The sequence below is a fragment of the Talpa occidentalis genome, unplaced genomic scaffold, assembly GCF_014898055.3.
Source record: "Talpa occidentalis isolate TD23 unplaced genomic scaffold, MPIMG_talOcc4v2.1 talOcc4.4, whole genome shotgun sequence".
NCBI lineage: Eukaryota > Metazoa > Chordata > Mammalia > Eulipotyphla > Talpidae > Talpa > Talpa occidentalis.
Window position 1 is genome coordinate 103,465,756 of NW_023604295.1, and position 26,389 is coordinate 103,492,144.

The window sequence follows — 26,389 nt, forward strand, 5'->3', positions numbered from 1 at the left end:
ACTCCTCAAAAGTTATTTGTAGCCTCTGCTCTTTACTTTCAATCTAGTAGTTTTAGATACATGCAAAGAAGCCTCCAGAGTTCGTATCCTGAATAATTTCAAATTAAAATTTTGTCTTTTAGGAAAGACTTGCATTTGAAGCTCTTTTATAATTTATTTAGGGCTTATATGGATCCATTAACATTGTTGTGAGTGTATTGCTTCCTTTTCAAATAAATGTATTTCAAATTTAAAGGAAAGAAAGAATATCCACAACAAATCGCTAGTAAATAGTCATGGATTTTAAAGATGCTGACATTTTACCACATTTAGTATAGATACTAGTTTTTTTTTTTTTTTGACATCCTCCTATTATATTTATTTATTTTTTTTTTTTAAATATTAAATTTTTATTTTTATATTCCCCATACAATTGCAAACGCCCCATTCTGACCCCAATCCTTCCCCTCCCGCCCCCCCACACCCCCCAAAAAGTGTCTCTGGTTCATAGTTTTTTGTTGATTTTGATTTTCACTTTCTTATATTCATTTTCCTGGTCCCTTATTTAAGTTTTCTAGATTCTGCTATGAGTGAGACCATCCGGTATTTTTCTTTTCTTTTTGGCTTATTTCGCTGAGCATGATCCCTTCCAGTGCCATCCATGTGCTGCAAATTGCATGTGTTTATCTTTTTGAATGCTGAGTAATATTCCATGGTATATATTTACCACATCTTCTTGATCCAGTCATTCTATTTTTGGGCATTTTGGGTTGTTTCCAAAGCTTAGCTATTGTAACTTGTGCTGCTATAAACATAGGAGTGCAGGTGCTCTTTGGAATTGATGTTTCTGTGTCCTTTGGGTAAATACCTAGGAGTGGAATTGCTGGATCATATGGAAGCTCTATGTTTTAGTAGGTCCAAATCTCCACACAGCTCTCCATAGTGGTTGGACCAGTTTGCACTCCCACCAACAGTGCACAAGAGTTCCTTTTTCTCCACATCCTCGCCAACATTTGTTGTTGCTAGTTTTTTAATATGTGCCATTCTCACTGGTGTGAGATGGTATCTCATGGTAGTTTTGATTTGCATTCCCTGATGACAAGTGATGTTGAACATTTTTTCATATGTCTGTGGCCATTTGCATTTCCTCTTCAGAGAAGTTCTTTTTAGCTCTTCTGCCCATTTTTGACTGGAATATTTTCTTTGTTGTTGCTGAGTCTCATCAGCTCTTGCAGATTTTTGTGAATCAGTCCTTTATCATTAGTGTTGGGTGCAAAAATGTTCTCCAGTTGGTGGGGTTTCTCTTTGTTTTTGTTATTGTCTCTTTTGCTGTGCAGAAGCTCTTTAATTTGATGTAGTCCCAGCTGTTTATCTTTCTCTTCACTATCACTGCTTTGGGTGATGTGTCTGTAAAGATGTCTTTGATGTGCAAATCCCGTAGTGTTTCGCCTATATTTCCTTCTATGTATTTTATGGTTTCAGGTCTTATGTCTAGTTCTTTAAATCCATTTTGAGTTGATTTTTGTGTATGGTGTGAGGTAGTGGTCAAGCTTCATTCTTTTGCATGTAGCGACCCCATTTTCCCAGCACCATTTATTGAACAAACTTTCTTTGCTCCAATGCATAGTCTTTGCTCCTTTGTCAAAGATTAGTTGACCATTAAATCTGTGGGTTAATCAACACGCAAAAGTCAGTAGCCTTTCCTATACACAAACAATAAATCTGAAGAAGAAAATCAAAAAAACCATCCCTTTTATTATCGAAACAAAAAAAATCAAATATTGGAATAAATCTACAAAAGAGGTAAAGGACCTATACAAAGAAAACTATAAAACACTGTTAAAAGAAATAGAAGAAGACACAAAGAAATGGAAAGACATCCCCTGCTCATGGATTGGAAGAATAAACATTATTAAAAATGGCCTTCCTACCAAAAAGCAATATACAGATTCAATGCTATTCCAATCAAATCTCAATGGCATTCTTCAAAGAAATAGAACAATTATTGATGAAATTCATATGGAATCACCAAAAACCCCGAATACAAAGCTCTACTGAAAAAAAAAGAAGGAAATGGAGGCATCACACTCCCAGACTTCAAACTATACTACAAAGCCATAATCATCAAAACTGCATGGTATTGGAATAGATACTAGTTTTTTAAGTAGTGTAATATTAACGAGTACAGTTGAAGTTTATGCCTGCCTCCATCACTTTTCAGAATAAACCTTTATGTTTGTATTTATGTTTCTTTCCATTTGTATTTATATGCATTTACTATATAAGTATGTATGCATATACAATAGACAGGATTGTTTTGTGTTTAATTTCACATAAGTGACATTGTACTCTGTTATTCTAAGTTTGTGTCATAGACATTGGTGACTATCCAGCTGCCACGTTTTTTTTATTTAGTTTTTAACATAAATTTAAATACAGAAAATAGAAAAGGATTACATATTCACAATTGGTCCCATATATAATGTTACTTTCAATATGCTTGGGTGTATTGTGCCTGACCTTATGTATCAAATTTGCTTATATACTTAAAATTTAAAAAAAAAATTCCTAATATAGTTACTTAATATCATATTGTAATTTCTTTTTCCATTGTGATGTGACCTTTTTTGACAGCTTAATGCCTCTAAAGCTATCTGCTTAATGGGCATTCTATCATTTTTTTAAAGATTTATTTACTTATGCATACAAGAGCGGGGGTACAGACCAGAGATGCAGGGGTTAAGAGGATCCACCAGAGTGGGGAACAGAACAGGCAGACTGACCGAAATACATTGCTGAGGGGAGCAGCGGGCAAGACAGGAGAGGTCTGCCTCGCCATGTGGGTTGCTCTCTGGCTGGCGGGGGATCGAACATGTGCTGCAGAGGCTGTGGATTGCTTCATAGTGTGGTGTTTAACCCCTTGTGCCACCAGGGAGGCCCCAACTACTACTATTATTAAGCTATTCCTTTTTGTAAGATAGTTAATATGTTTTATTTTCACTTTTAAAAATAAGCCTTGGTCCTCCCTGGTGATGCAGCGGGTCAAGCACAGTGCTGTGAAGCTGTCCGCAGTCTCTGCAGCGCAGGTTCAATTCCCGGTTGGCCAGGGAGATTCCCACATGGCACAGCAGACTTCACCTGTCGCACCCACTGCTCCCCTCAGCACTGTATTTCAGTCAGTCTGCCTGTTCTGCTTCTGCTCTGTCTCTGGTGAATCCTTTTACCCTCCTGCACTGTCCTGTACCTCAGCTTTTGTATAAAAATAAATCAATCTTTAAAAAAAAATAAAAATAAGGCTTTAAAAACAAAGCAAAAAAAAAACAAAGAAATTAACTTCTGTTATATTTAGAATTGGTTTGTCAGGTTACAAGACACTCTTGTGTAAATCACCTGCTCTATTATTTTTCTTTTGATGTCTTACAGTTATAGAGACATAAATGAGCTTTGTGTAATAATTATTTTATGTCTAACTTAAAAACATATAGAAATTAGCACTATACACAAGAATAAAAATAATGAGTGCCTTTACAAAATTGAACTATAGTGAGTCAGAGTGGAGATATGTCAAATCACCTAACCTACTGAATTTATTAACATATATATAAGAACAATGTGTTAGCCAAAGAGCATTGTTCAGTCCCACAGGCAAAATCTTGCTGCCATGTCTCATTGCAAATTAATAAATTAATTAAACTACTAATTCTCTGATTGTGACTTGACTTCCTATGCAGATTAGCCACAAGGGGAAAAAATGTCCCTGTTAAGCTGATACAAATATTCCAATTTTTGAGGCAATTACATTTCTCATTGTAAATTGAATTGACATTTAGTCCCAAGATTCTGCTTAACATTATTCTGCCACTAAGTAATAAATCATCCAAAAGGACAAAATCAGGTTTGGGAATAAGTAGATTCTGATCAAATCCTCCCACCTTGGCGGACTCTCAGTAGACAGCCATGTAGTTTTTTTTTCTATAATAGAACTCATGTCAGATCAGTTTTTCTTTCATGATTTCTCTCACTGCTTGTACATTTAGAAATATATTCCCTCTAGAGATTTGTGAAATACTGTAACATTTCTTCTTTTGTTTGATATTTTAAGTATTTTCCAATTAAATCACTCAGGTAATGCAGTTTGCATATCAAGAAGGACTATCATTCATTCATTACATAACTCTGCATCAAGTGTCTGCTAAGTGAAAATCTATACTCTGTCAGGTACAGAAAAGATAACTGAAGATTTGAGTTTAGTGGAAATAATATACCAGCTGACTGTGTTTTGTGGTGCTATGGGGGATTGTGGTACAAAGGGAGCTTGAGAAGAGAAACCTACATTAAACCAGGGGATTGAGAGTGGAGAAGCATGAGCTTCGTCTGTGTGTAGAGAAGATAAACTTCCAGGAAGAGGTGTTGAGAGAACATTCCAGTTAGGAACCAAAACCCCAGAAATAAAGAACAGCAAGGTTTATTTGTGAAATGTGAGTAATTAAATAACTGATAAAGAGCAAGGACTTCTTGCTCATGATAAACTAGAAACTTAGAAGGTATCAGTAGGGGTACTCTTTCTGATCCCTGGATCAAGTAAGGGCATGACTAATCTCTGCTTTCCTTTCCAATAAACATTTCTGGTTTTGCATGTCAGGAGGTCGCTGATATAACTGTTCAACTCTGCTGTTATGGGGTAAAATCAGCTATAGGCAATATGTAAATGAATAGGTGTAACTGAATTCCATTACAGCTTTATTTACAGTATGGACAGTAGAGGGAATTGGCTCAGCGGTACTTACAGGTACTGATTGCTAGTTTAGAAAGGTCTCTTTAAAATAGTAGTAAATAATGTTTGGAAATAACAAAGGTCAAATAAACTCACATCTGAAATCACAGAGTAGGATTTATCTATCTGCAGAATCTTATGCTAATTGGCTCAGGACTCCTCTTTGAGAAGGATTAGCCTTAAATAGGGAATTAGTAAAAAAGATATTTTAATAAGGTGAATAATATTAAAGATAATATAGGCCTTTCATTGCTCTCTTCACAAAGTAGAAACCTCAAAATTTTCAAAACTAATAAAAGTAGCTGCTTGACATATGCATGCCATAGTTTAAAAATGCACTATTTCTTCTAATTTTCATAAAAACCTTGAAAATATATGAGTCTTGAAAGCAGGATATGTGTTTTATTTAAATTATTACCAGAATCCAGGAAAAGGCCTGACACAGAAAAGTTGTGTTTAGATGCATTTAATTAAGAGTAAATGCCATTTTCTCTCTTTTAACAGCTGAAAAATATGGTCCTAGAGAGGTTACATGGTTTAAGAAATTTGCAGAATCAGTATCAGAGCCATCACTACAAACTAGATTATCTGACTCCTGGATTTTAAATTTCTGTCATGCTCTACACTCATGGATATAAAAAAGAACATATGGCTAAATATGTAGTATAATTAAATGCATAAACACACTAAAATTACGATGCCTTCTTTGGAATGGACTCAGTGTCTGCTCAACAAGAACTGCCTTCCCACCTTTACCCAGAAAGGCCATGTGAATACAAGTGACACTGCCTTTGGTCAAGCTGCTTAGCCCATAAGTGGGTATCTGATCCAAACTATGTCCTAGAAGAATTTCCTTAGAAATTTTAGAAAAGTCACTATAAAAGAGACTAAAATATAAATTTAGAGATTATAACAGATATATTCTATCATGTGGACTAGAGAACAAAAATATCCAGCTTGCAAAAAAGAGAAGACTGAAGCAATTTACAGAGATGCTTGGATTAAAGTTAGAGGGAGAGTCCTTAGTGGTTTCAAGTCTTGACTCAGCTGTTTCAGATTCTTAAATATAACTTTCTACCTGGTTTCCATAGGGCATTCAGTGGTCCCCAAAATACATTATCACTTCCATTTTGGCTTATATTTCTGTTTTAACCAATTATAAAATAATAATGCAGTCTTATTTAGTGAGCACACAGTATTTATCAGTCATTTATCTAATTTAAATCTGGAAAAAGTCTATGTAAAGTTAAGAGGAAAATTAAGACGGTTAACCAGAAAAAAAAATATATGAAGATTGTTCACTTGTAAAATTTTAGATACAAGATAAAAATTATTCAACTTTTATTTATATCATTTTTCAATGCCAAAAAAATTCATAGGTATTATTTATATCCATATGACTATGAGCTGGTTAAATTGAAAAAAAAATGCTGTAATTGAGGCTGATCAAAATAACAAAATGAACTTTTCTCTATAACTTAAACAGACTATTTGAATGTATGTGACAACTCTTGAATGTCTATGGACCAACTTGAGAATGTCGGGGATCAGCAAAGTGTGATCACTTGTCAGTAATTGATTTATAATAGAAAAATAAGTAGGGACCATAATGTAACATATACAGATGTCAAAGTATAATTCCATATAGAGTGGTGCAGCGGAAGCATGCTGGGCCCATATAATTCTGTATACCTGGCTACTACAACCATTCTGTAAGCTAAATTCAATTAAAAGAAAAAAAAAATGACTACATGGTAAACAAATGTTGAATTAGAATACTATATATCTCAAACATATATGTTATAAATCAGTGTTACCTCAATAAAAAATGTATTTAAAAAATACTTAGGTGACAAGTATTGCCATATCCAAACATTTTCAGCCCCAAAGAATTCATATAGAGGGGCTTACTCTCCTGCAGAATCCCAGAAGTCTGGGGGATTCAGTGGAAATCTGCACCTATTCTCTTTTGAATAAATGAGATCAAAATGTTGTCTAAAAACATTGGCAGCAGTTTCTGACATAGCATGCATCCTCATTTAAATATATAATATGTTCTAGGTTAGTGGTTCTCAAAGTATGTTCACTGAACCAAAAGCATCAGCATTACCTGGAAATTGTTGAAAGCACAAATTCTTGGATCTCATTTAAGACCTGAATCAGAAATTTTGGTATGCGGTAGGAAAATATGATTCTGACATACTGCTATGGATTGAATTATGTCCCCCATCCCCACCCCGCTGCCCCAATGTGATCATATTTGATGGTGGGATCTTTGGAGATAATTACATTTAGATGAGGTTGTGACGGTAGTAGTATCCTTTTAAGAAGAGACTAGAGTTTGTTCTCTTTCTTCTCATGAATATACACTCACGAAAGGCCTATTAACACCCAGTGAGCAGGCTTCTAGGTGCAAGTCAAGAAGGTGATGATAGTACCAGACCCCAAATCTGGCAGTACCTTGATCTTATACTTCCTGAATCTAGACCTGTGAGAAATAAACACCCATTGTTTAAGCTACCCAATATAGGATATTTTGTTATTGTAGCCTGAGCTAAGAACCATACTGAAGTGTGAGGGCAAGCAAGGCTCTTTAATAATTTGGGGAGGATTAAAAATGCTGAGAACACTGACATATATTTGGATAATAAGACAACCAGGTTCACATAACCAAAACTTTTGACTATGTTGTCTGTTTTGTCATAGCATCATGCAAAATATATCATGCTTGAGTGTGTTACTTCTGTGAAAAAATTGGGGTGGCACTATATATTACATGATTCTAATATTTTAAAACTTTACACATTCCATTCTTGGATGATTCTTTCCTATTTTGTTAGATAATTATGGTGAATTATTGGGTCATGAAAATATCTTGCTGGATAATTGAGAGTTTGAGTACAACAATAGCAAATTATTTTCCTTTTAAAAATTTTTTTAAACTCTTGTTTACTGAAGAATTATTTATGCACTAAGGCATGATTACATTAATTTAATACTTAGCACTGAATTACATTTTGTAAAAATCAAGAAATAATTAAAATTGTAGGACTACTTATTAACTTGTTAGCTTATTATGTCTTTAGAGTGGTTTAGCTGGTTAGTTTTGTTATAGGGAATTGTTGATTTTCTTTATACATTATTGGATTACTGTTTCAACAAAACTTACTCCAACTAGAAAAAAAATTGTTACTGCATTTTTTTCTTCAATAAATTGAGCTCTAAAATTCATAGCCCTAAAACTTCATTATCATGTTAAATATTTTTGTGGTAACAGTCACATCTTCTTCTCTCTATAATTCAGTGTCACTCAAACTTACATTTGAAATAGTATATTTTAAATAACTGTTCACTAATTTTTATGAATATTAAAACATACTATTTTTAATTAGCACTAACTAAATTTAATAAAATCTTTGTCTCTGCATTCATTCTGTTCTTCAGTCAAATAATTTTAAACAAATACTACAATAGTGTAAGTTATTTAAATAAATTGATTCTACAAGGGAATTGTTTTGTAATATTAATTTATGTTTATATTCTATAGGTCTAAAATATTGTTGGCCTTTAAAAACAGGAAACAGCTACATTCCATATTTATGCACATCTCTGTGCATGATCAAGATTTTATAAAATGTTATTGTATATATGGCAATTTTGATTGACATTGCAGAACAAAATTATTTTATAATTATAAATAATGTACTCTTTCACAGTTTGTTCCTTCAGTGATTTTTCAATATATGCAAAAACTGTCTCACTTTTACCTCACTGATTTTCTTCAAGAATGGAAAAAAAATAACACCTTGGGACAAAATCTGAGGGTCTTATAACAAGGAATATCTTTGGTATTTCTAAATGAATGTTGTTGCTGTAGTTATCTAGCATTCTAATTAAAAGATAGATTGTTTGTTTATCTAGTGTTGTATTTATGATATTACAAAATACTTCTGCTTGACCTTTATACTATTGAAAGTCACCAATTGAATGTTCCACTTTGTTAGTGTGTCCAAAAATAATGAATCATTTCATTATACGTTTTTATAAATGGTATGAAAAATATACATGACACTAACAAACCTGTAACTGCTGAATTTTCAAGTCATTGTAAAATAGTTTTTAAGTATTCTCATATATGTAATTTATGTGTTAAAATGGATTTTATTCTAGCTTTGAGTCATGTAATATGTTTGCAATTAAACTTTGTACCAATAGGTGGTGCTAGAAAGTTTAATATTTATTCCAATAGTTGAACTTACTGGAAAAATGTGCTAAAAACTTTTTTTTTAAGAAAGTATGAAATAATGTGTACATAATTAACCCTTGCTTGTTTTTGTTGCAGCTCCATTTAAGACCGTTCGACTGGTTGGTGGTGGAGGCTCTCATGAGGGAAGAGTGGAAGTTTTCCACAATGGCCAGTGGGGTACAATTTGTGATGACCACTGGGAATTGCGTGGTGGACAGGTCATCTGTAGGAGTCTGGGCTACCCAGGTGTTCATAGTGTGCACAAGGGAGCTTATTTTGGACAAGGTAATTTACTTTTTTTTTTTTTAATGAAACACGGTCATTCTCTAATAGTGTAGAACCAAATAGAGACAGAAACAGAAGATAGGAAAAAAATTCTATGTAGGGTCATTTTTTAAATGACTTTTCCTAGAAAGTAGAAGTAAAGAAAAAGAGATATTAAAACAAGTGGCATATGCTTTCAAACAACCATGATTATTTAAATATTATTTAGATCCAGTTGGCTACTTGTAAATATTAACACAAAGGAAAATAGAGTGATTGCTAAGTAGAACAAGAGAAATGTGGGCAAGTGAATTATTGACAAGAGATGACATACCCTGGGAAGCTCATTTTACTTATCTACATCTTGTAGGTATCTGGGCAATACCGTGTTTTCATTAATATTGTCTCTTTTGTGGAGCTAGAGAGGAGGGTAACAGCTTCTGCAGTTACTTCAGTGATGTCCCAAGGAATGAGATATATTATTATTTCATGATTAAACACCTATATTCTGAAAGAATAGTGAAAATCCATGAAAGAGAAAGAAGCAATTACATGTGCTATGTGTATCTACCACTTCTGACTTACCTTTCTTTAAGGAGTATCACATAAAATATGTGAAGAGAAAGGTTACTTTCCCCTCTATTTGAGGTTAATAAAACATTGAATTATTCTTTACTGTTTGCATATTTGTGAATTTTCACCTAATGATGCACTAACCTTTTCTTCCATTGTATTAAAATAGCTAGGAAGAGATTTTGCATGGGTCAAATATTTGAACATATATCCCTGAATTTTTACTTAATTTTAAAAATAAATCAGCCCCTTACAAAGCTTTTGTGTATAAAACATATACAAATGCTTCAATTCTGCATGAGATTTTAGAAAAAAGTAACCATATTTGTTATACTAGAATTTTAAAGTCAATATTTCATATATATTTATCTTACTGTCTAGATCTGATAAAAAATTCACATATCAAATATATATTTCACTTTTTGATTTCATGTGTTATTCTAGTTAGATATGGGCAAGAGGAAATCATATGCAAAATTTTAGAGATAAAATAGCACCATTACCAGATAATTTTATCTGTAGTGATAAAATATGAGAGTATGCCAATTATCATATCAGAGCATTAGAACAAGATAGATAAGATAATTCTTAAATTCATGAAATATACGATTAAGTAATATGCTACTTACAACTTGTTAAGCAGTAATTATGTGCTAAGCGTTGTGCTAAACAGCTAGATTGTAGCTATTTAGGTCACAACTGCATCCTTCATCCTCTTCCTAAATGAACTCACTCTAATAGATTTAAGAGAGGAATTTAAGCAGAAATCCAGATTCTAAGGTCTTCAGAGTCCAGAAAAATAACTTAATTTCTTGGAAAAGCAGGGAAGATAGAAAGCAGTGATACTAAAAGTTTCTATACTCAGATTTGGTCCCTAGCCACCTGTTTTTTAATTTGTGCCTTAAGGGATTGAATAGAAGAAATAAAAGAACTGGAAAAGATCCATCATTTGGCATAACCAAATAAATCTTTGAAATTTCCAAATGTTCCACCTCTGCTACATTTTCAGAAATTTTCCCCCAGGTTGAAAAATGTGGCACCAAAATCATCCGACCCCTCTAAAATTTACCAGCTAAAGTGAAATAGTTTAAATATAATAAGCTGACTTCTTTTTTTCCCTGGAGACGGGAAAAAGAAAAAAAAAGACCAATTCTTGGTCACTAGAGAATCAAACAAATTAGTCAGTCATTTAAAAGACTAAGTTGCCACTCTGAATCTCCATAATGCTATACAGGGTGAGAATCCATTTGTATGGTAACTAAGATTCATAGCATGAAAGGCCATTTATTTTAGATATCTAATTCTATAAATGTTTCAAATGATTCTTAGAAGTCATATATTGACTTCTAATAGAAGACATGTAATTCTCATCCATGGTTACTCACGTGGTGGATGGCTAAAAATTCCTCAGTTTCAGAAATAACAGCATATAAATTGTTTGACTTCTCAATTGTGCAGTTTTTTTTTTTTTTGACGAAATGTTATTTGCCAATTCATATAATTTAGAGTATATGGAGTAAATGAACAGTGCAATCCAAAAAGAGAAATTTTCCTAAAATACCTCTCATCAAGGTGAATTGTTGTATAGCTTACATTATCCAGAGTTGACAACTTTGATTTAACTCTGTATGAAAAAACAGGTCTGGTGGTAACTTTTATTATTTTATTTTTATTTTTCAGTTTATTAATTTCTTATATCATGAAGTAAACCTCTAATCTATTGCAATGAGAAAAACAAATTCACAGCAACAATCATCGTACATATACTTACCAATCTTAAAAGGTTTGGCAAATTACACCATTAAGGTTGGATAGGGAACAAGACATCCCATCCAGTTATATTTCTTCTCTGACTTAAAGACTTGCCGTAGACTTCAAAGGTGTTTTTCAATTTAAGTTCAAACACCAGTGGCAAGAACACAGTTAGAGACTATTGTCTTAAGATTGCATTAACTTTAACGCCTAGTCTCACAAGTGAAATACTCGTTCTCCCACAGCTTTTATTCATGCTTACTTATATCTCCAGGGATTTCTGGACTAAAGCATTGGTAAGAAAGGAAGGAAATAACTATTCTGAAATACTGGCAAGAAATGTTTTCTATTTAAATAAGTAATCAAACAATAGAGTTTAGTCTCATGAAGTTAGCTGGCTACATGGAGCTATTCTCTCGTTTTTGCTGCAGATAGCTGAGTACTTCTTTAAGATGAGTGTGCATTTTTAGTGAGACTGTGATTCTATACATTATGCTAGAGTTTTATTGTAATAAAAGAAGCAGGTATTTCAGGATTTTGTCTTTTCTTTCACATTTTCAAGTGCCTACTGAAATGAATTGGAAAGACTAGGAGTTTTATAATTAAGTAGATACAAGTTGAAACCTTAGCTCTGCTACTTATATCTCAGAGTTTCAATTTCCTTTTCAATATCATGAGAATAATAAAACCAAACCAGCAGATTTATTTTGAATCTTAAATGAGCTGGCATATAGAAAGTGCCCAATACAAAGCCTGACTCATAACCTTGCTCAAGAGTGGCAAAGATCACAGCCAGCAACAATACCGAACTGTTAATTACAATTTATTTGCATCCTTTTTGAAAGACAGAAATCTCAGATCAGCATGATATTATAGGGTGATATTGATGATGTTGCAAGGGTCATGAAGATGAATGTGATTTTCTTTTGTACAGAAGTATAACAGAAGAAGCAGACTGAGGGGGATCTCTAATATCCTCCCCACTCAGTATAGACCCAGCTCTTGTTTCAGCACTCATTGGTAGTGTTCAGTACTAAACAATTGAAGAATGATTATGAGAATTTTAAAATAATAAAGCACAATGAGCTGGGAGAAATAATAGAACTGAGGTTATTTGTTCTGAAGAAAAAAGGAATCTGAGAAACTAATTTCATGATCTGCTTCATTGCGCCTTGTATTTTAAGAAACAGACTTAACATGGTAAGCTGATTTTGGATTAGACATGGCCAACAACCTTTTTATATAAAGCTGTTTACACTCCTCCTTTTTTTCCCTACTTCTCTACCTTAAATTTACAGTTTCATTCAGTAGGAAAGGAAAACACAATCTGAATGCAGAATAGAGATGGAAAAAGTACTCAGAAATATGTGAGTGGAAAGCAAGGGGAGAGAAAGAGATAAGCATTACGGTTTTAATTATTTGTTATTCTCTTAGGAAAACCAGAAGAATCAAATGAATGCTATCTAATATATTATTACCAAAATTGAAACAAAAAACAATTTTTTCAAACTTATCTCCTCTGTATAATTCTACCATTAAAGAAAGAAGACAGTTTTCCATACACAGTTTTCCTCTCCTTTCCCCCCTGGTTTAAAGTAGCAAAACAGTCTTAGCAAAGAAGAATCCTTGTTAGCTTTAAGAACAATTAGCTTTGCAGCTGCTAGCAAAATGATTTATAGGACTAGAGCTTAAAGTATGTTCCTTTAAATAGATTCTTCCATTTTGATACACCTTTTGCATAAAGTAGAATGTTGTTCCTCCCCCTCCCCACCCCCGTCCCCCCAAAATGTTAAATTAAGGAAGCATTGTGAGAGCATGGAAACTGAGTCACTTCTTTCCCTGTGCAGGCTTTCCAATTTCTTGTCCCAGAGATCTCCCTGTAGTAAACTTGGATGAGCTTTATCAGATGATGGCGCTACCTGCTCCCAGAATTTGTTCCAGGTGTATCTGGGTCTGTACATTGAAGCAGGAAGTAAGACTAGGTCCTGGAGTAGCTCTCTTGTCTTCAAAATTTGCAGACATTTGTGCTGTGAAGCTCCAAACTTCAAAGCAGAAACAGAAGATAATTGTATCCTTACGTGCCATCTTTTATACATCACCCCTTTCACGTTACATAATCAGTTTCTAAGTAGAATTCTAAAAGATACAAGAATAAATTGAAGGAAACCAAACATGTAACTGCATCACTGAACTATCCTTTCATACGTGGGAGTAAAAATAATCTCAAAAATAAATATTTCAATGTTTACTACATGATTTCATTTATTGCTCTCAGTGTCTGTAAAAAATACATATTACACTTCCAGTTTTTTAGAGAAGAAAAATAAAGCTGACAGAGATCTCACAAAATTGGGGTCAAACTTAAATTGTTATTATGGTAGTTGGTGGGGAATGGTTAAGATTCATGCCTTAACCTGACTCTGCTAGTTAGAATGTCCTTCTATCCTTAAAATTTCATTTCTAAAAATCATTTCCTTCTTCTTGAGAATCTTAGAATTGTAGAATTTTGAAGGTAAATGAAATCTTAAAGCTATTTTATATCTATCCCATGAATTCTGCAAATATAATAAAATTAAGGCAAAATAAGTGGCTTCTCCAGAACCACAAAAATAGAATCTAGAACTATAGTCTAAGTTTACCCTTTCTCTACTCTTATTCCCATTTCACTTTCAACTTTAATCCAAAATGTGATATTTTTCTGAAAGGAGAGGTTCTTGACAAACACTTCTCAATAGAAGGTCTTAAAAGTGATACAAATCCATGACACCCAACCATAACTGGATTTAGTTAAAATTCATTCAGAGCAGAGACTTTTAACTGTTTGTGATATTTGCCTCAGAACTTTTCTATTCAGCAACTTTTCTATTCTAATCCCCAAGTCTCATCACTTGACTAATGCATGAAAGCTGATTACCTTTGTTTTTCATAAAAGTGGTGGGTTACTGAGATCAAATTAAAGAAATTCAAATTCTTCAAATAAATATAGTTATATTCATTTTTAAAAATAGATTAAGATAAAATGATATTATATGTCAAATATGCTCAAGTATCACAAATGAAGTTCATAAAACTACAGAAGTCATGGACAACACTTTTTCATTTGCTTTTAGAAACTCAATTGTCTTCTTTGCAACCCTCAAATTGAAATCATAGATATATAGATTAGTAGATAGATGATAAATAGATGAATAAATAAAAATACATCTGAAATATACACATCATTTTTTCATAGTTTTACACTAATAGAAGAGATAATTTAGAGGCAAAAATGTGCAGTGATAGCAGGAACAATAAAATTCCTTGAGTAACAATTATTACCTCAAGAAGTAAACGCAAATTTATTTTTTAATCTTGGAGGTTTACAGGAAGATAAAATTTTATGAATTTAACGCTACCTTTACATTAATGTTTAATGAAGAAAACAATTTGGAATGAGATGGAAAATGTTTATTAAATAAATTTTCCCCTTAGGCTCAGTAGTCCTGAACATATTAATATAAAAATACAACAGCCAATTTTTGGAAATTATTTTTATAACTCTACTTGAGCTACTTTGTAGTCAATGAACAGCAAAAAAAATTGAATGTTATCATGTTCTGCTTCTTGCCTCTATTTTCTGTAATTTTGAGAAGGTCATTCATCCTCCCTGAGTCTGTTTACCTGTAAAATGAAAATAGTTGCCATTACCTTACAAGGTTTAATAAAAAGTAAATTTAAACTATTTATATGAAAATATAAGACTTTGTTGACAATCTCTGAATCTTTCTCACATAGCAAAAGACCAGAGTTAATGAATGACATAATATATTTATCACACCCATGTATTATTGGTAGGAAAATCAATGGAATGGGAGGTAGGGGATTCAGATGCCAGTATCCTCTTTGCCACTAATTACATGTGGACTTCAATTGCTTCATTTACCTAAAATGGAAGTCCTCACTAAGGATATCAATCCAAGAGAGAATAAATTTTGATTTTGTTCCCCCATGTAGATATTCAAAACAGATTTGCAGAATGACTAAACAGATTTGCAGAATGGAAGGGATTTGAGTAAATCATTACATGAAGACACAGTGTGGGGATGCTGGCTCCATCATGCATTATCTCTGTGACTTGTGATTAGATCTTTAAATTGTAGAGTGAAAGCATCACAGTCCCCTGGGTATAGGGATCATGGAGTCATATCTTTCTCATGTGCCCAATTATAGCCTTGATTTTTATGAAAAACTTTACTTTCCTCTGTTTATACAATTTCTAAATGTCCATAAATACAATAAATACAATTTATAAATGTCCCATTACTTTGGGTCCCTTCCATGTGAACATGGGATTAATTTTACTATTTGAGCAATTATTATTTGTCTATATCTTTGAGTAGCCTTTTGAGGCTTCCCAAAAATCTGTATCTACCGTATATATTTAAAAAGAAATACATACACAAACATGCTCATACTCACAAATACTCACAAGTACAAAAGGAACCTTGCTATACCTAGCAAGAGCAAAAAGGAAAGCATAAATTGTTTGTGGCAAGGCTTCTGATTTTGAGATCCTATTATCTGAACCTTTTCTCTTTTAATCTGCCTTAAAATTTCAAGTCAAAAAAGTTCAGTACTATTATTAACATTTCAGTAAGTGCTTGAATTCTCCAGACTACTATTACTAGTCTTCAATCAGCCTGGGAAAATCATTGCTTTTTAAATAGAGACATTGTGTTCTAATGATTTAATATATACGTAATATTAATTAATGCATTATATGTGTGTGTGTGTATGTATAATGTTCCTACAAAACAAAATAAAATTTGACTCTTATTTGGATCTTTCTAGTAAAAACACAAATTATTCAAAAAGTAACTGGATATACCAATTTCTTTTATATGTAGAAATAAAATGTCCTGTGTAACTCTAAGAGTAAATAAAAGCATGTCTTCATAGAGAATGTGTATATAGACATCTAGTAACTACAGGTTTCAGACTTAGAGATTCTACTTAGATCTAAGGTCTACAGTTCTGCCAGACAATAATTCTATAGTATGGTAGTTCTGATGATGGCATTTATTTTGGTAACTCACAATATAAAATTCAAGCAAATTTATAACTTGATTCCAGCTTCCTATCCAACTTCCCCAATGATTCCTCCTCCCCTAATTAATATACTTAGTATTTTAGATGCTTGGAGAATGTTAACTGTCTTCATACAGCAAGCATTTTCATGCTGCTTCCATTACATGGGATGACTTCTTTTAAATTTTCTTTTTTTTCTTTTTTTTAAATTTTATGTATTTTTTACATCATTTTTCATTTTTGCACAATGTGTGCATTTTCATCTTGGTTATAGTCCCCCTTGTTTTGATCCTACTCCCTTCTCTTCATCCTGTAGTGTGTCTCTGGTTGATAGTTGCCTGTTGATTTTGATTTTGAAAACTGTTGTAATAAATAGCCGTGTTTGTGGCTTAGATTTTTTTTTTTCCAAAATTTATTTATTTGTACAAGCACTGGGGTACAGGCTAGAGGCACTGGAGGGTTAGAGAATTCACCAGAGACAGCAGGGAGCAGAACAGGCAGAAGGACCAAGGCACACTGCTGAGGGGAGCAGTGGGCAAGACAGGAGAGGTCTGCCGTGCCATGTGGGAATCTCCCTGGCCGTCCAGGAATCGAAACCACGCTACAGAAGCTGCGGGCAGCTTCATAGTGCTGCCTTCAAGCGGCTGCGCCACCGGGGAGGCTTTGCTTAGATTTTAAATCACATTTACATATTAAAACTTCTAGGCCCAAACAGATAAGAGGAAAGCTATCACTGCTGAGAGGTATGTATGTCCCACATGCATTTTAAACCTAGAGAGCAGAGATTTAACAGCAGAGAACACCATGCATATCACCCTCTAGACTAGATAACTGGAACTAGAGAATGGGCAGATAACTTGCAAGAGGTAAGCTGATTATATATTAGTGAACAATTGTTGATAACAATTAGGCCAAGGGCATTAGTTACAGAAGGATATCCACTGACAAGCACAAAATTTTAGCACAGCAAGGAAGAAACTATAGAGATACCCTTGTTTCTTTAAATATCAGAAATTTCCATATCATGGAGTAAAGCAGTGGATGACTCCATTTCCCAAAGTCTTAGTCCAAAAATTTCCTCTTGGCATTTGTACCCACCAAGGCTCCCTCTACTTCTAGCATCATTTGCTGAGTTAGGAGATCCATCCATCTTTCTAGGGTATTGGAAACCTTTATTTTATAAAGGTTTAGATCTCAGCTTCACCAGTTATTTCCTCTGACAGGTATGTCTTTTGATGAATTTGGGGGTTAATATCTTTTGTACATAGGTATTGCTTTTTGCACTGCAGCCTTTACCAAAGGAATATACTGTTTCCTGCAAGGAATAGTCATTCAGAGCACCAACGATTGGTACAAACCCTGTAGGGCTAAAAACACTTGGTAGCTGGTTATGTCTTTTACCACCTTATTGAGTCTATTTTGCTTCAGTTAGTAGGTCTGTTATAAGGTCATTTCTTCCTCTGAGGACTTTAAACTTGCTTGATTCATCAAATAGGATATCTGAATTTTCATCTGCTGCTAAACATGCTTTTCTTCCTTCTGATAATATTCAATATTTTCAGTCTTTGGGTATGTGCCAACTGACTTTTCTCAGTGTTGAACTCTTCTGCCTGCACATCTATTCTTTGCTTTCTCATTGGCTTCTTGTTTAGTAAAAGTCACCATATGCTTAATCAGCAACACAGAGGGTGATGCTGAAAGAGAAGCTAGGCTAGAGGGCAACTGGCTCAAATTGACAGGGGATAATGGAAGCAGTGGGAGAGGAAAAGCCTTGACTTTTTATATATGGAAAACATCTATCCATTTTCTTGGGTTAGCTCTAATGTTATCCATATTGTGATTACAAAACTCCAATATCTGCTAATTTATTCATATTTTACATGTACAGACTACTATATAATTATGCACATTATTAACCATACATATTGTTAACTTGTATTTGAGCTTACTGAATATTTGGAAAAAAAGTGAGACTATCACTGCACCATTATATATGCCTCTTTGAAAAACAAGACTTCATTTAAGTTTTATAGTTACACAGAGATCTGTTTCTAAGTTGAATTTTTTTTTAATTTTTTAATTTTATTTAATTTTTTTAAAGATTTATTTATTTATTTATTTATACAAGAACCAGGGTATAGGCCAGATGCACGGGAGGGTGAGAGGATTCACCAGAGACAGAGCAGGGAACAGAAACACACTGCTGAGGGACGCAGCTGGCCAGAGAGGAGAGGTCTGCCGTGCCATGTGGGACCCTGGGCAGCCGGCCAGGATCAAACTGGCACTGCAGAGGTTGGGGACAGCTTCACAGCGCTGCGCTAAACCGCCTGCGCCACCAGGGGAGGCCCTAAGTTGATTTTTTAAAAAATATGTTTTATGTAGCTCTTGGGGCGGAAGGAGAACCTTTCAACATCATATTGATCCAAATGGGAAAAAATGCATTATTGATTATGCTTACAGTATAATCATAATATTTACCTTCTACCAATTGTGCAAAGGTGTTCATTGAAATTTAACTGCTAAATCATCAGTTTCTTGATGGCATGAAATGTTCTTGAAAACTCATCAGGAGATTTGTAATATTGTATGTTTAACAAAATCCAATGAAATAATTCATATAGAAGTTTTTTAAAGGTTTTGTTTCCAATTGCATTAAGTATAAAAGAAAAGAGAACTTTTATATATGTGATACACTTAGAAAATCCTCAGAGAATATCAGAAAAACATTTCCAAACTTTAATTTTTTAAATTATCTTTTTTTGGCATGAGTTCCCTTCAATAAAACAGTTGTTTTCTTAGTCATTGATGAAATAATGTCCTTATCTTGAAAGTGAGTTAGCTCATTTATTTAGCTAGTTAAATATCTGCAAGGTAGCTTACTGTGGCAGACATTGTTTTTCCTTCTAATGTGTCTGAGGAAGAGCTCAGACAAGAGAAATATATTAGCTCTGTCATTTTCTTGTTTGCTTATGTTTACAATTAACAAACCATGTTTTTTTTTTTTTTACTTTGTAAATCCATTGCTGATTGTATTTGTCTGTTTAATTAAAAATAGATATTATAGTTAGTAAACTAGCCACAGGTAAGCTGAAATCCATTGGCAGCTAAGGACAGAACTCTAGGATATATTATGTGACAGATATGTCTTTTACAGATAGACTTCAGTCATTAAGACATGGCACTTATCCATTATGATTAAAGTTTATTTCCCAGCTTATTTCAAAACAAAATTAATTGTTTAAATCCTTAGAGAAAGCCAGTCATTGTTTCTACTATGATTTCCTAGAACTATGTATGTAGAATTCTTATTGCTTTGTATTTTATTAGTTTACACATTGACAGAGTATAAAGTTTTTTGGGGCAGGCAATTAATTTTTCACTCCCAATAGAGTACAGAACTTGTACATATGATTAACACATTTTTATTAAGATAGTGAATGAAATAATGACTTTATCTCTCTCAAATATAAACACGAATGTATATTTACTAATTCTATTGTTTGATTTTGCAGGGTCTGGCCCAATTTGGCTGAGTGAAGTATTTTGTTTTGGAAGAGAATCATCTATTGAAGAGTGCAGAATTAAACAATGGGGAGCAAGAACTTGCACACATTCTGAAGATGCTGGAGTCATATGCACTTTATAATGTATCGTATTTTCACTTACATTTGTACACTCATTGTTGCAAATAAGATTTTTATTATTTTACTCCATTAAAATTAGTTTCATGAATATTTAAATGATTAAGATTACTGTGCAAAGAAATAGAATATTAACAAAAATCACTGGATAAATATTGAATGACTTCATAATTATTTGTCTATATTTTAACTGTTTTCACTACTACAGGATTCTACGTGGAATTTTTAAATATAATGACACATATTCAATTGAATATACTGAAGTTTAAGGTTTCTAGATAACAAATGACAATGACAATTGAAACATATACCAATCATTAGTCCAATTTGCATCTTTACTGCAAGTTTATAATTTTTGTCTTTATAATCTTTTTAGTTAATTTTAATTACTTTCTGAATAATAAGAGGGTTGGGAATATTTCTTTTGTGCCAACTTTACAAAATCTCCAATCTCTACATTTTTAAATTAAAAATTTTATCTGGTTATTAAGATGTCTGAATGCGCAGTCACTTGACTGTCAAATAGCAATGTTAAGGATATCTTTTAGCCATGGAGCTTACTTTACATGATCATGTATTGACAATTTTTTGTTTGTTTGTTATATGGAATCTTAAAGTGAGTTGGAAGCAGGACATATGAAAAAAGACACAGGCCCACCATTGCTAAATATGTCCTTGTAATGGGTAGATGAAAATTGACATTTTCAACATGGAATTGGTTGTGCATTTTTGTTGTTGTTCATTTTAAATTAAGTTCAATAATTAACTTGTTACAGTTCTAGGACACTGCATTTAAAATGTAAATATATCTAACTAAGTACTACAATTTAACTAACAGCTTGCAAATGTCTTGTAGTAGAAGAACGTTTCAACTACCCTTTTTTTTTTTTTTTGGAGTTTTTCATGAAGTCAACAATATAAGTAGACAGAATGAGAGGCATCTTCAGTGCTGAAGGGTTAATAATCCCAAACATGCCAAAATAGTACTTTAGTAATAGCCCATCCACAGGGCACATACCAGCATGTGAAAGGCCACCCCAGAACTCAGTGACTATAACGGGCTGTCTAGGGTTACAGGCAGAAAGACCTGTGCGTTCTCTTGAAGTCCAACTGAATCTAATCTCAACCCTGAGAAGAACATAATTTTCAAGTCTCCTAAACCCATCCCAAAGGAACATGTGAATAGAAAGTAATTCTAGTATGAAGTGACTTTGCTTTTCTTTCTTTAATGGTGATAAGCAAAAGTATGTGTTTAAGCATTTTTCTATATCCTGAGGTCTCTCTTCAGAAAGAATAAGCAGATAATAGACCCACTGTCCTCTCATTTGCAAAAGCAAGACTGTCTGAATTGAAACTACTGGAAATGCCCTGCTGAAGATGCACTTTTATTGCATTATATTCTTCTATTGGTTGGAACATTGGTAATTTTCTCCAGCAGTGTAGTTTTTTGATTAAGATAATGAACTCTGAATCTAGTCAGACTTGCAGACCTTGGATCTACCTTCAGGTAGATATTAATACTCTGTGCTCAAGTCCACTGTCTAGGCATTTCCTTCATATAATCAAAAGATGTATTAAAAGAATAAGCAGCTTGTATGAGATACCTGAGATCAGTGCCCATGTGTTATGAATATTATATTGCTATATGCTGTTGATACGATTTCCCATGTGATTTCCCACTGATTTCCCATTTGCATCTTTAAAACTAATAAATAATATAAAAATTATTTTGTAATTAAGTTAATCTATTAAATTCAGTGCAGTCTAAGAAATATATTAACTCAGCCACTGTAATTTGTGAACCTTACTTACTTAGTTTGGTAAATTGCATTAATTCCTGATGGAAACAGTGATTTGTAATCTATTAGAAAGAAAGGCAGAGAGAGAGGGCATTCTAGCAGATAAACCACTGGAGCAGAATCAATTGTATTCTACTCATTTGGTCATCATTAGAATTATTTTTCCTAAAGGGAAGAAGAAAAAGTGAAGTGGAAAATAAGAATACTTGATATTTGATAGCCAAAGTTGTTTCACTTATTTATCTGAATAAATACACTGAATCAAAGCTTTCAATTTTTTCCAAAGCTTATCAACCATGGTAGTTTATTCTAATTCAAAGCATCAAATTTAGGAAAATGTATAATAAAAATTATATAGTAATACTTGTAATTAAGAGGAAAATGGAACAAGTGGAGTTTCAGTGATTTATGTGTAATCAGGATTGTAGTGATCCTTATATCCAAACCAATCACTAGCAGGAGATACAAGTATGTATTATTCACTTTCCTATGTTGGAAAAGCTCAAGGTTTATAAAGTTCATTTCCAAATGAAATCAAGATCCTCACAAAGAGAAGGAAGAAGAGAATGAATGTTAAGTAGACATTTAATAGGGCTTTCAAAGAAAGTATAACTAGGAGATGGTCATGTTGAGATTTTTTTTCAAAAAATCATTGAAATGGAATATAGTAATTTTGTGAATAAATAGTACAAGACATAGTTTTTTTCTATGCATATCAAGCATATAACCTTAATATAACCTGAGTTTTTAAAACAATGTATTCTCCTTCCACTTTTTCTTTAGTGAATGTTAAGCAATAGATATTTAAGTTGTTTTAATTGATTTAATCAAATCAGTTTTCTTGTCACATATACAGTGAATGTTAAACTTATTTCTATCACTCATCAACTCTTGGTTTACAGAGTCCTTTATGGGTAAGATTTTATTTATGCCATTTTCAAAAGTTTTTTTTTTAACTTTTAGTATTTATTAACAAAGGATTTGTTTTAGATATAGGTAATTATTTAAAACATAAACAAAAAAGATAAATTGGGGTGCATGACCAGTAAAATGGTGGCATTTTACTGTGCTCATGCTCCACAGAAACAAAGAAAAACAAGTAAATACTGTCCTAACAGACTTTTTTAGGACTCTGGAAAGTCATCAGAATTTTATACAACTAAGCAAATGCTGAGTCAAGAAAAAAAGCAACTTCAAACAGTACGAAAGTTTTGTGGCCATTTTATTCACCCTTGCCCTACCCACTTCTGGATGTAGCAGATATCTTAGCTTTTATCTGTGGAAACCTATGTTCCCATTTTGGGATCCAGCTCTCTTGTTTCAGAGGAAGCAGAGCATCCCTTCTGAAAAACTGATTGAATAGGTTGCTTTTAACTTGTTTGAGGGTTACATGAAGGCTGAAGCAAGCATTCATCTCTGTTTTGCCTTACCTGAAACTCAACTTAAAAAAGTAGCAAGCATTGTTGAACACACTGCATAACTGAATTAACAACCTTCCAATGCATGTGGCAAGAGTGCAGTTGAAATTTACAATAGACTGTATAAATCCTGTTAGTAAAAACCAGAAAGAGTTTCTTTGGGAAATTAGGATTTTTTAAAAAGTAAAGTATACAGGGGATTTAGAAAACCATGCAAATGCCCATAGCAAAATATATACAATAAAGGCAGGAGAATACCCTTAGAATTTATCACAAGCTGAAACTTAGGTTCAGGCAAATCTGACTTAAGTGTGGAAGGAGAACTCCAGAACAGAGCCAATCTGCAAATACTGTGAGCAGTGAGTTTTGTTGTTATCTTTTGTTTGGTTATCTTTTGTCAATTTGTTGTTGATTCTTTAGCTTCTAGCATTCAAAAATGCTAGCCTAACACAAACTAAGGAACAGAGATGTCAATAACCCCTTCTGAAAGGAACACAGTCTTTGCAAAGGTAGTTTAGGGAAGTACTTAAACAAATAAACTACTTCAAGCTTCAACAACAACAAAAGTGCAAACAATATTGGAGCAGGGTGGTGGGAGTCTGTTTCTCAGTTTCCATATTATAAAATTTAAATGACTAATGTCCAACAAATAAATATCACAAGACATACAAAGAAACAGGAAAGTAATAAACTGAAAGGAAAAAAATAAATGGGGACAGGAATGGTAACTGAGAGAGTCTAAATGTTGGACTTGACAAACATCTTGGAACAACTGATTAAATATTCTCCAAAAAATAACTAAAGGAAACCAAAATTCATGTATTAAGCACACAAGAATATCAATAGAGTTAGATGTTACCATAAACAAAGAAACAAAATTTGAATCTTAAATGTGTAATTACTGAAGTAGAAAATTTACTTGAAGGATTTCAAAGCAGATTTGAACAAGCAGAAGAATCAGCTAATTTGAAGATAGGACAGTTGCTATTATTGAGTCTGAGAAGCAGAAAGAAAAAAGAATAAAGAAAAATAAAATGAACCTAAGGTACCTGTGGCACACCATTAAATGGACCAAAATGTTAGAGTCCCAGAAATACAAGTGAGTGAGGGAAGGATAAAGAGAGAGAAACAGAAGAAAGAATAATTAAAAAATAATAGGCAAATGCCCCAAATCTACTAGAAGACATGAATATACAAAGACAAGAAGCTCCAGTAGAATAGATTCAAAAAGACCTACACTGAGACACATTATAATCAAACCTGAAAGATGAAGACAAAAAGATAATCTGAATGCAGCAAGGAAAAAGCAGTTCATTATGTATAAGGGATCCACAATAAGAAGCAACCAGAATCTTATAGGAAACTAAGCAGCCAGAACACAGTGGTATTACATATTTAAAATGCTGAAAGAAAATAACTAGCAATTCTATATCTGGCAAAACTGTGCTTCAATAATGAAGGCGAGACCAAGACATTAAACAAAATATTAAGGGAATTTAGTACCTCTAAAGATGACCTATAAGAAATACTTTTGGGAGTCCTTCAACTGAAATGCAGAACGCCAGAAATTAACTGGTGTTTAATTAATTTAATTAATTAAATAAAGTAACAGGGACAGGAAAGTAACTTGTTTTTTTGTGGGTTTATTTATTTATTTTTTTTTTTTAGCCAGTTGTAGGGTAGGTAAAAGGTATCAGGCTTTTCTGCCCTCCCGCCATCAGGATAGATGATGGATCCTTGCGGTCCTGAATGCATGCCTGATGGTGGACACCTGGAGTAGGGTGTGGGCATAGGTAGATGGGATTCACCTGGGCTGAGACTGGACTTTTAAGGGCAGCGTCACGGGGACGCCAGCAGAAGCCAGAAGAGAAGCTGAGAAAGAAGCAGCAGAAGCCGAGAGGAGCAGAGAAGGCCGGAGAGCCCAGATAGAGTGAAGACTGGCTGGGGCCTGGGAGGACTGCCAGCCTCCCGGCCCCCCAGCACCCTTGCTGCTGTGTACCTGGTAAATCCCAATAAAAGACCTGCAAAAGCCACTGAGGACTCTGACTCCTCCTTTACCTGGTCTGCTGGATCAGAAAACCTGTTCAGTGGTCATTCCTGATCCTACACCAGTAAAAGTCTGCTAATGACTAGAATTCCTGCAATAAACATGTATTATTTATATAACCAGATTGTTTTTATAATTTGAAAAATGAACTGAGAAATGATGTAGTCCATTGTTTTCCTTTTTTAGGAGGTACAATTGAAGAACAGTAAAATACATTTTTTAATCAGAGATCACTCAGTTTTTTTAGAGAAAGATACCAAATTTTCTTATTCCCAATCATTTTTTCAACTATACGGGAATGTATAGTTAATTCTCCCATAGACTTGTCTGGAAGCTACTGAGCAGATAATTTTCTAGATGTAGTTTATTTCTTGAGTGCAGTTCTATGTATCAGAAAGTATAAAACATGAGAAGGGGGAAACTAGTCAATGATCTCTGTCTCCTTCACAGAAATGCCACAGTAAATATAAAAACAAATGCAAGTAAAAATGACATTAAAACAAAGTATTATGCAGTGTTAAATAAGTGATGCATGACAAAAGTAATTATGATGCTTTCTCCTCTTCCAATCTACTATAAAACCAACACGAAATCCTTCACTACTATGCTGGGTATTATATCAACATAGCTCTGCTTGAATTACATTTTCCGGCATTCTCTTTCCTCCATTGTTCTCAGGTATCATGGACCACAGAAGATATTTTATGTGGGATTGGGTAACTGAGAGCTTATCAGTGGTCTAAGCATAGTTCTTTTCATGCTCAGAAAGTCAGTGCAGGGGTATCAGAACACAGACAGCACACAGATTGTCACTGGTCTACTGGCTCCT

At 33.5% G+C, this 26,389-nt stretch overlaps 1 protein-coding gene and 1 pseudogene across 3 annotated transcripts in view; one reads left to right on the forward strand and one right to left on the reverse strand.

Moving 5' to 3' along the window:
* The window catches only part of MSR1 (macrophage scavenger receptor 1), a 143,953-nt gene extending 123,327 nt beyond the window's left edge, over positions 1-20,626 (forward strand). For all 3 annotated transcript variants that reach the window (XM_054700817.1, XM_054700818.1, XM_037525973.2), the window contains 2 exons: positions 9,096-9,284; positions 20,168-20,626. In XM_054700817.1, the coding sequence (XP_054556792.1) occupies positions 9,096-9,284; positions 20,168-20,301 (323 nt within the window). In that variant the 3' untranslated portion in view covers positions 20,302-20,626. The remainder of the gene's footprint in view (positions 1-9,095; positions 9,285-20,167) is intronic.
* Positions 17,718-19,161, reverse strand: LOC119257057 (V-type proton ATPase subunit E 1-like; annotated as a pseudogene).
* Positions 20,627-26,389: the final 5,763 nt, after the last annotated feature.